The following is an 11023-nucleotide window of genomic DNA, read 5'->3' as shown; positions in this document are numbered from 1 at the left end:
AAGAAGGCCAAGAAAAACTCCCACAGTGTTTTCCTCTGGACTGCTGAAACAAAGGGAGATAGCTGTGTACAAGTCTGCCCCTAAACTCACCAAAGACAAGGAGAGGCCCCTGGGTTCCTTCTGGCTCATCTTTCCAGTACCCCCAAACAACACTCCCCTTCCCCATTCCCTGAGGCTCCAGGGACAGCAGGGCAGACACGTGACAGAGGAACTGAGTGCAGACTCACCGAACCATGTAACCAGGATTCCTGCTCAGCTCGTGAGGTCTCCCCACTTCCCAGCCTTGTAGCTGCTAGGGTCAGCAGATTGGAGAATGGAATAGGACCCAAGGCTAGGGGTGTTGGACCCTTGAGGCTATCGGGCGCTCCAAGTTGAAGTCCTGGTTCTTGGTGATGCAGGGATCAAAGTACACATCAGTATAGCCCCTTCTCCCAGGGCAGCGACCCCACCACCACAAGCCCTAATCAGCTGTCAGCAGTAGCCCAGCAGAGCTTGGCTGGCGCTAAAGGAGGCACATGGGAAAGGCGGGAGTGAGGAGCGGACACGTGGTCCAGGCTTCTCAGCCCCGTGCATCCCCCCCCTCCCGCCCCCCTCCCGTGAGGAGGGGTTTGGGAAGGTAGAGGCTCCGCAGCGGCAAGCAAAGCGTGGGGCAAGCGCGCAGCTGGAGCTGTTCCTGGGACTTAGTGCTGAAGTAGACTCCGGCGAACCAGGCGCCTGGTACAGTGGCCGGAGAAGACCATGGCGTTCATGGTGAAGTCCATGGTGGGTGGCCAGCTGAAGAACCTCACCGGAAGCCTGGGGGGCGGCGAGGACAAAGGGGATGGAGACAAGTCTGGAGCCGAAGCACAGGGCATGAGCCGAGAAGAGTACGAGGAGTATCAGAAGCAACTGGTGGAGGAGAAGTAAGTGGAATTCCTTCTTCGCTCCTGTGACCCACACACAAATACACTAACGCTGCTATGCCCACCCCTGGCTCAGAGCTCCCCTTTACATCACCTAAACGTGGTGGGCAGGCGGGAAGTGCACTTGGCTACTTTCACAACCATCCGGTTTCAAACCCAGGACCCCCGGTCCATCTTCATCCTCTGGTCCAGGGGGAGTTGGGGGTGGGGGGAGGGTGATGAGGGCCTTGCGGGGAGAGTGCACGTGCATCTCTGATGAAATAGGTAATCCCTTAATCCGATCTGGTCTTAACTGCCAGTTTCCAACTGGGGCTCCTCTGAGCCTGAGACTGTAAGAAAAGTGCTTTTTATCAGCAGGGCACAGAGTCATGGGGACAGATCCAGGATGGGGCTATTGAGAGATACTGAGCCTACTGTGTGCAGTAGTTCTAGGGCAGAGTAGAGATAGTGAGTTAGGGTCTGAGCTTTGAGGTGAGGTTGCTTGGTCCGGAGCCTCATTTTGCTTACTAGTCGAGTAACTTTAGGAAAGTCACTTAGCATTTCTGAGGCTCCTTTTCCCTTCTGGAAGATGGGAGTGGTAATCACAGTCTGTGCTTTATGTATCCGTGAGAGCTGATGATGTCACACATGTTAACCCTTTAGTACAGCACCCGGCACAAGGCAAATCTTTATGAAATGTTGGCTGTTGTCGTTTTGTTGAATCCTGGTTGTCTTGTGAATTGCAAAGTTTTATCCCCAGTTTACAGAAGAGGAAGCTAAGTGATTTACTGAAGGACAAACTCCAAGTGGCAGTGGTGGAGCCATAGGCCACATCCAGAGTGCCCACACACACCTTCACTGCCCCCTCCACACAGCTTGTCGAGAAGGAACGGCAGACCCCAGGCAGCCCTTGCAAAGGACACATAGTAGAATCTTCTGAGACAGAGAGAGTCAGACTCCCACCCAGTCAACTCTGTTCATTGGCAGGAGTGGAGAATACCAAGGAAGGACACTGTAATGAGCTGGTAGCAAAAGTTAAGCTAGGCAGTCTGAGATGACTGGGCACGGGTCAGCTGGGGACTGAAGAACCCATGCAGCCTCCTCCCAGGTCTTCCAGGCCATTTTAGCCCTTCCTCTGCTGACTGCCCACACCTTCTCTCAACCTCTGAGGGGACTTCACAGCTGGTGTCCTTTCCCCATGTAGAATGGAGCGAGATGCACAGTTCACACAGAGGAAGGCGGAACGGGCCACACTGCGGAGTCACTTCAGAGACAAATACCGTCTGCCTAAGGTATCCAGGGCCTAAATGATGGGGTGCTACTACTGGGACCCTGAGCACTAGGAGCTGGACTTCCCTCAGGGCCCCTCAGCTCTCAGCCCTGCAGACCCACAAGGTGCTTGATTACGTTTTCCTTTTCTGATCCACTCCCTCACTCATTCAACTCTTTCATTCATCCACCTACTCTCGGAGCTGAGACAGACCCTGGGCCTTTGGAAGCTTACAGGTTTGTGTTTATGGAGTCAGTCCTTGTTTCCTTCACTCCCTCTTCTCCCACCGGGGTCAAGCCTGGCTCATGAAGAGGAGTAGGAAAGAAGACCTTATAAGGGGTAAGCCGTTGTGGGGCTGTTGAATGCATGTGGAGAGCTGGCAAGAGGAGAGAACATGGCTCTGTCTCCTGTACACCAGCTATTTACCTTCGTGTCCCCACCAGACCCTCTCAACAAAGCTGCTAGACAGTTGTCACTGCGCGTGGGAAAAAGGAAACCGAGGTCAGGGAGACTAAGGGACTCGTAAGGTCATACAGCCGGTGGGTGAGAACTCAAGCCCGTGGCTATTGGGCCTCTGCCTATTCCAGCCCTCAGGCTACTTTCCCGGATATAGGGGTCTACCTACAAAGAATGAGGTACCCCCTTAGCCTGTCTTTGTCTCAGAAGCCCCTGCCCCATTCTTCCCAAGATTAGCACACAAATGTGCCACTCCTACATGGGACAAGCCACTTCCAAGAACATCACTTTTGTGTGCCCAGGGCTCTGCTAGACTCCAAGGAGTAGGATGCCATAACCTTGGCCTTGATTTCAGAGAGCAAATATGTTGTATCACATTGACTCATCCAGCAAGTGTTTACTGAGCCCTTGGCTGCCATTGATTTCCCACAAGTCTCTCAAAGGCAAACTTGGTTCAGAAAATTTGCATTATTGAACATCCGTATTATTGAAAATCCAGGTAGCAATGGGGTCATGGTTCAAATGCTTATGCTAAACATGGAAGAGACATTATTCTGCTGTGAGGGAATTCTGAGTCTAGCAGAAAAGGCAAGACTTGGGTACAGCAGTGTGGGATGTAGGAGACTCTCCCCCAAGACCTAGGGGAGTGTGGTGGCTTTCAGCAGGTGCCAAAAGAGTACAGATATTGGAATGAGTGACACAGGTCTGAATCTAGCTTACCACTTCCCTTCCTCGTTGTATGATCTTAGGCAAATGTTTAAAATCTGTCTCCTTTTTAAAATTTTAATTTCTGAAGTAGACATGACAGGTTCCATCCTGTTGAGGATGACCTTGAACTCCTGACCCTTCCACTTCTACTCAGTGCTGAGATCACAGCTGTGGACCACTTCTCATTTTTTGTCTAGTTTCTGTTTGTTTGCTTGTTTTGAGACAGGTCTCACTATGTATCGCTGGCTGGCCTTGAACTTGATTGGACTGGCTTTGAACTCATTGAGATCCACTGGCCTCTGTCTCCCGAGTGTTGGAAGTAAAGACTTTGATCACCATTCCTGACTTTTCCTAGTTTTATTTGGTCTTTTTATTTGTTCATTTGTTTTGTTTTTGATTTGTTTTGTTTTTGTTTGCTTGTTTTTCAAGACAGGGTTTCTCTGTAGCTTTAGAGGCTGTCCTAGACCTAGCTCTTGTAGACCAGGCTGGCCTCGAACTCACAGAGACCCACCTACCTCTGCCTCCCGAGTGCTGGGACTAAAGGCGTGCGCCACCACTGCCCGGCTTGTTTTGTTTTTGAGGCAGGGTTTCTTTGTAGCCTTGTAGCTCTGTAGACTAGGCTGGCCTCAAACTCAGAGGTCTGCTTGCTTCTGCCTGCTGGAATTAAAGGTGTGCGCCACCATGGCTGGCATTTTCCTGGATATTTTTTAGTCACAAAAAGTAAAAGCATTCTTGGTGCTAGAGAGATGACTCAGTGGCTATGACCCCCTGTTGCTCTTGCAGAAGCCTGCAGTTTAGTTCCCAGAGTGCACGTCTGAAGTTCACAACTGCCTGTAACTCCAGCTCCAGGGGTTTGATAGCCTCTTCAGGCCTCCATGAGCACCCCCACACATGTGCACATACACTTCAAAATAATAAAATAAATCTAAAAAAATCAAAAGCACCTAGGTCCCTGTCAACCATAGATTAGGTATTGATAACTGGTACCCATTGGTGGTTTTGTTGTGCCATTCAGTGGAGTTAGCCACGGTCAACACGTGACTCAGCCCACCATAACAGAGTGACTTTTTTTTTTTTTGATTAGTCTCTCTGCTAGTCCTTCAGTATCCCAGGTGACTAAGGCCATGTAAAAGCTGCAAGGTTTGGAAGTGCAAAGTCTCCATGTCTACCCACAGAAGGCTTGACTCAGGTGTGGGGGCAGACGCTGACCTCACTGGAATAAGGCCTCCATGAATCCAGGGCCCCAGAACCAAGCTTGTTAGGCCCTCCTAGACCCCCACCCTTGTCTCATCTCTCTTTCCTGCAGAATGAGACAGATGAAAGCCAGATCCAGCTGGCAGGAGGAGATGTGGAACTGCCTCGGGAGCTAGCAAAGATGATCGAGGAGGACACGGAGGAAGAAGAAGATAAGGCCTCTGTGCTGGGACAGCTGGCCAGCCTCCCTGGCTTAGACCTCAGCTCACTCAAGGACAAGGCCCAGACTACACTAGGGGACCTCAAGCAATCAGCTGAGAAGTGCGACATCATGTGACCACTTCCCCCAGGGTTACCTCTGGGATGGCCAGAGGGCTAGTCCCATGTGAGGGCTAGGAGAGTGTCTCAGCTTCCAGATACCTCCACTCCATCTTGGGCTTTTTCCCCCCCGCCCCAGCCTAGCACCAGAGCCTTCTTGTCCATGTCCAGCCTGGGCTCTGACTCACCCTATTAATTGCCAGCAAAGTTCTCATTCTTCCTTCTCTCCCTCTTCGGCCTGGAAAGGTTGCCAAGCTGATAGGATTAGCCCAACCCTCTCTGGGTACAGTCCCCTGTTCTTTCACACAAGAGCACTCACAGAAGGATACAGAAGCCCTGGCTCATTTGCCACAGATGCATCCTGGCACACATAGACACACACCCCTCGGGTTGCCAGCCCCTGCAGATACCAGCACTTGGATGCTCAGAGGGACTCTGGGCACACAGGAGGCCTGTTTCTATCCCCACCTTTATCATCCCAGAAGCTGCTCCTTCCGGGTTCCGTCTTGTCGTCTGTAAAATGGGGATGGACTGAGTGATTTCTAAAATTCTCTCCTGGTTGGCATCCCTGACCGCTCAGAACTGAGCTCACATCCCTTCTTGGGCAGGGCAGCAGCTGCAGCCGCAGCATCACACAGCTGCCACTGTGGGCTCTGGGAACGGAGCAATGCTGTGTGAAGGGCGGGGTGCCAAGGATGGAGCTGGCACTGAACAGTAGGTGCCAACAGCTCCAGACCGACTCTGGGCCCAGGGCCCAGCCAAAATTTGTTCTGTTCCTGTAGAATTCTCTAGATTCCATAGTTGGAATTTCCTCTTCTCGTTCAGTGGAAAATAAAAATTCCAAATGGCATGACTCTTCCCACGTCCCGCTGACTCGGAGTTCGCAGGCCTCACGCCTGTCCTTGGAGGGGTACGCTCTACCTCTTCACCCCAGCTTCAGAGGGCTCTTGGAGAGGGATGAGAAAAAAGGGGGCTTCTGTGGGACTCTTTAGAGTTGGAGGAGGGCGTGGCAGCCAGCTGGATGAAGAGGTGCATGGGAAGGTGGGACATCTGTCCTGTTGTGTCCCCTCACCTAAGAGATGGAGAATGAAAGCCAAAGAGAGGGTCGGGCTCTGCTGTGTGTCCTCAAGTAGGTTCTTTACTTCTCTGAGCCTGTGTTGCTCCTCCCCCAAGAATAATATGTGTTTCAAAGAGTAGCCATTTGTTTTTCTTTTTCTTTTTCTTTTTCTTGGTAGTTCTGGGGACCCAGGGCCTCATACACTGCATACTAAGGCAAGTGTTCTACAACTGAGCTACACCCACTCCCTTATGCCCTCTATCAGTCCTAGTAACACTTTTTTGTTTGTTTTTTGAGACAGGGTTTCTCTGTGTATCTTTGGCTGTCCTGGAACTCACTCTGTAGACCAGGCTGGCCTCGAACTCAGAGATCTGCTTGTCTCTGCCTCCCGAGTGTTGAGATTAAAGGCATGCATCACTACACCCAGCTGTGGTAACACTCTTTAAAATGACAGGTGGAGGCACCACCAACACTGAAAGCCGCTGGTAAAGGCAGCATTAGGCCCTGGCACCTGGCAGGAAGGTGCCCTGAGGCTGGAAGCTGGTGCCCTCAAAGAGTTTGTGTTTAGGCAGTGAATTATTGTTTCAGCTGGTTTTCTTCTCTCTCTCTTGGTTGGTATTAATGTTATTTTGCTCTATTTGAGACAGTCTCATGTAGCTCAAGCTGGCCTCAAACTTCTACATAGGCAGTGATGATCTTGGACCTCTGATCATCTTGCACTACTTCCTGAGTGCCTTGATTATAGGAACAGGCCACCACACCCAGTTTAGGCTGTGCTTGGAATCTAACCAAGGACTTTGTGCATGTTAGGCAAGTACTTTTACCAACTGGGCTGCATTACCTCACTTTCTGTGTTTGGTAGTTTTTAAATTTTAACTTTATTATTTTATATGCATGAATGTTTGCATGTATATATGTATACCACGGGTGTGCCTGGTGACCAAGGAGGCCAGAAGAGGGCATCAGATGCTCCTCGAGCTGTAGCAGCTACAGATGGTTTTGTTTTACCATGGGGTGGGTGGTGGGAATTGAATGTGTGTCTGGAAGGGCAACCAGTGCTCTTAACCACTGAGCCATCTGTCCAGCCCTTTTGTATCTGAGAGGGGATCACTATCTAGCCCAGACCAGTCTGGAACTTTCCTCTTCCTGATGTAGCTTCCCAAGTGCTAAGATTACAGACGTGCAGCAACACCATGTATGACTTTAGTGAAGAATCAAGAGAAAAATGTTTTTCTTCCATGAAGATTCCAAATGTCATCACACTCTCTGGTGGCTGGCAGGCAGGGTAGGGGATGGTGCTCTGGAAGTTCCAAATAGCTGCTCCAGTGGGTTATCCCAAGGGCTAGCAAGGCAGAAGGAAAGTGCTACAGGCACCTGGGACCTCCTGGCCTATGCGCTTAAGGGCTAGCCTATGGGGAAGCCATCACTATTACAGGCAGGAATTAAGCAGTTGGTTTTCAAGGGCAAAGTTCCTGTAAAATAAGAACAAGGAAGAGTAGGTAATGCTGAGGTGGAGGAGCTGAGAGAAAGAGAGGAAAAATCAAGGGGGTGAGGACAGAAGGGATCTACACCCTGATAATAAGAGAGAGGAACAGCCTAGGGCGGCACCTGAGTCTCTCAGCTGCTCCTGGTCCACCCTGGGGGAAGGGCTTAGCAGCCACTGGACAAAACCCTCTTCTGACCTTCCCAGAGGAGCCCCACGCTGGGGGTGGGGAGAGCATGGGCTGCCTCAGCAGCATCAACAGCAGGGTTCACATCAGCCCTCCACCCTCAGGGGCCTTCTGCCTAATGGGATTGGACAGCCCCTTCCCCCTCAGTGCTTTGCTGGCTGAGAAGGAGGCCAAGCACGGCAGGTCAGGTGGTAGGGGTGCTTGGGGACACTCACTGAACCCTGTCAAAGCAGGGCTGTTTGGTGCCTGAGGTCAGGAAGTGGGAGGGGACTCTGCCTCTCACTGATTACCTGCTCACAGCCCAGGAACTCCAGGAGACCCTGACCTGTCTGTGTGTCCCCAGAATGGAGCAGAGGAGGCTCTAAGGCAAAGGAACCAGTCTGAAGCTCAGGCAAAGACAGATAAGGTGGGCAAGCTGAGCCCCATGCCATCTCTGTCAGCTGTGCTGCTCAAGTTTTCTGTCCTTCCATGTGGTCATCTGCATCCTCCAGTACCATCGTCATTCTTGGCTCCATGCCCTCTACAGAAGAGGCTAACCCAGCCAAGCTAGAACTGTCTTCTGCACAGGCCCTGGATGTAACCAAGCTCCAGTTCTCCCATTCTGTTTCCATTCTTTTTTTTTTACTTCGAGACAGAGTTTCTCTGGGAGCTTGTCCTGGAACTCACTCTGTAGCTCAGGCTGGCCTTGAACTCACAGAGATCTGCCTGCCTCTGCCTCCCAAGTGTGTGCCACCACCGCCCGGATCCACTCTTATTGTATATAGTCACATGTTCCAGTGTAACATGAGGGCCGACTTGTTGGGGTATCTGTTCCCGCCCGGTACCCCACAGCCGGCAAGTCCCAGAGAAAATCAATCACACAGAGATCTCTATAAGTTATAAAGCTGATTGGTCCATTAGCTAAGGCTTCTTGTTAACTCTTATAGCTTATATTAACCCATTATTCTCATCTATGTTAGCCATATGGCTTGGTACCTTTTTCAACTGGGCAAGTTACATGCTGCCTCTTCGGTGGTCTGCGCAGCAGTGGCGGAGGGAGCTTCCTGTGTTCCCAGAATACTCCCAGTCTCTTTGCTCCACCCCTTCTTCCTGTCTGGCTTTCCCGCCTATACTGCCTGCCTGGCCAATCAGCGTTTTATTAAAATATGATTGACAGAATACAGACAATTCTCCCGCATCACTCCAGGACTGGCCCACCCACCTGATACGAAGTGAAGACCACAAAGGAAGCCATTTGCCTTCAACATTTCCCTTGCAACAGGGAACCACCTCCTCCCCAAACAGGCCATGATGCCTCAGGCCTTCTCTTTCCCTCCCATCTCTCTGCTCTTTCTCCCTTCCTCTTTTCTTCTTTCCCTTACAGGACACAGGAAATGTCCAGAGGTGATGAAAAAAAGTGTCTTTCTGGCCCCAATTTTTCTTACTCCATGACTTCCACCCTGAGCTACTATAGATCTTTCTCTTTCTTTCTTTCTTTCTTTCTTTCTTTCTTTCTTTCTTTCTTTCTTTCTTTCTCTCTCTCTTTTCTCTCTCTCTCTCTCTCTCTTTCTTCCTTTCTTCTTTCTTCTCTCTCTCTCTCTCTCTCTCTCTCTCTCTTTCTTTCCCCCTCTCTCACTTTCTCTCTATCTTTCTTTTCTTTTCTTTTCTTTTTTTTTCCTTAGCTGTCCTAAACCAGGCTGGCCTCGAACTCACAGGGATTCACCTGCCTCTGCCTCCCAAGTGCTGGGATTAAAGGCGTGCGCCACCACCACCCGGCCTACTGTAGATTTCTTAAGGAAAATGAGAATTCCCCCAAATGGGGAGGAATTCTAAGGGAAGAATATTCCAGGACACCTCCTAGCCCACCGCATACACATCAAGGTCTCTGCCTCCACAACACACAGGATTCCGGAGAAATTAGTGACACCTCTGGACCCTGCAGTCCTCGTCTCCTGCCGCCCACGCACCCAGGCAGCTCAGGCCCGGCTCCCAGTGGGAAGAGGAGTGCAGAAATAACAAGTGGCTTTCTAAGGCCAGCTGCTTCCCAGGGCTGGGGTGGGGGGGTGGCCAGGCTTTGGAATGTGCAGGATCTTCCTTTCTCCCAACCGCCAGATGGCCCCTCCTCAGACACTGGAAGCCCTAGGCAGGCACTGGGGACATCTGGAGCGTAGTGACTTGTCCAGCTGAGCTCCTGACAGTGCCTATTGACCCAATTGATGCTCAGCTCAGCTCTGGGAGGTGGGAGCTTCTGTCCTCTGTCCCACAGAGCGGAGGTTGCAACACGGCAAGGGAGCTGTGGAGCCTACAGTCCTGCCTCTAACCCTGTGACTATTCCCAGAGCTTGTGGGAGCGGTGGGGAGGTCACTGGCCTGGGTCCAGGGGTGTGTAACAGGCTGCCCACTCACTCAGCAGGACCTGTGCCTGCATTTCTATAACCATGGATGTAGGTCTAAATGTGAGCTAGGACATAGTTTTGTTTTTGTGTCTCTGTGTGTTTGGTATTTCAAGTGATAGCTTGGTAGTGTGAATTACTATGGAGAAAAGTGGCCATTGATGTGCCTCACCCCTCCTGGCTCAGCCATGTCCCTCTTAGAGAAGCCTGGGACAGCAACTTGGCCTCTCAGGCTAGAGTCCTTCCAGATCACAAGCATGAACTAAGACTGTATATCCTTTCCTATAAAAATGGGGAGGTGTGTGTGTGTGTTGCAGGCAGAGCCCTGACACCTGCATCCTTTGGTCTATTCCAGAGGCTTAGCTGCTCCTCCAAGGGCTGGCCCTTGGGAAAATGTGAGGTCCAGGCCTAGGTGCTGACTTGCGTCACTCTGGCATTAGGTGAAATGGGAGGACAAGGGATAGCGCTCCAGGATGGACATTTTTGAAAGCCTTGAAGGTATAAAGTGGCAGCAATTCTCTATCTCTCAGATGGAAAATATTTGGAAAGCAGATCTTAAGCTTCCTTTCAGCCTGTGCCACTAGAAAGGCTCCAGAGCCCCCTCCCCACTGCTCCAGCTCCTAGTCACCTGCTTCACAGTAGCTTGGCAACAGGACCTTCCTGGAGGGCACCAGGTCTACACTCGGAAGAAGCCCTTCCCAGAGCCTCAGACTCCCATGCCCCTCCTGCATTGGGTGTCCCATGCAGACCTTCTCCTCAAACACCCTGCTCCCAGGCGGCTGGCCAGCACTGCTGTGACAATAAACAAGTCTAAAGCCACGACGCCCCTTTGCCTCGCCCTTTTGTGAGCTCCCCCATCCTTTGTTATCCTGCCTCCAGCCAGTCTTCTCCATTCATCCCTGCCTTCCCCTCCCTAATTTTTCTTACTGACTTTTTATCTGCTCCATTTCCAGAGAAAATTTGAAGTATGTTTTCTCCCTACATTTGAAAATAATATTTTATTGTACCCATGCTTTGTAACAGGCATACACACTGCCTTATCACCAACAGACTAACTGTGCAGGCCAAGCATCGGGCCAAGGACCAGAACCGTGACTT

General features: G+C 51.0%; 1 protein-coding gene across 1 annotated transcript; it reads left to right on the top strand.

Moving 5' to 3' along the window:
• Positions 1 to 6: 6 nt before the first annotated feature.
• Positions 7 to 5677, top strand: Cplx3 (complexin 3). The gene is made up of 3 exons (XM_048417444.3): positions 7 to 902; positions 2086 to 2173; positions 4622 to 5677. The coding sequence occupies exons 1-3, from the start codon at positions 739 to 741 to the stop codon at positions 4844 to 4846; spliced, it is 477 nt and encodes a 158-aa protein (XP_048273401.2). The 5' UTR covers positions 7 to 738; the 3' UTR covers positions 4847 to 5677.
• Positions 5678 to 11023: the final 5346 nt, after the last annotated feature.

The sequence above is a fragment of the Myodes glareolus genome, chromosome 4, assembly GCF_982192425.1.
Source record: "Myodes glareolus chromosome 4, mMyoGla1.1, whole genome shotgun sequence".
NCBI classification, from domain to species: domain Eukaryota; kingdom Metazoa; phylum Chordata; class Mammalia; order Rodentia; family Cricetidae; genus Myodes; species Myodes glareolus.
This window is presented reverse-complemented; position numbering and strand designations above follow the sequence as displayed.

Coding starts and splice junctions, on each gene's coding strand:
- Cplx3 (XM_048417444.3), top strand. CDS start 739: ATGGCGTTCATGGTGAAGTCCATGGTGGGTGGCCAGCTGAAGAACCTC. Junction 903..2,085: donor AAGCAACTGGTGGAGGAGAA/GTAAGTGGAATT, acceptor TTCCCCATGTAG/AATGGAGCGAGATGCACAGT. Junction 2,174..4,621: donor ACAAATACCGTCTGCCTAAG/GTATCCAGGGCC, acceptor TCTTTCCTGCAG/AATGAGACAGATGAAAGCCA.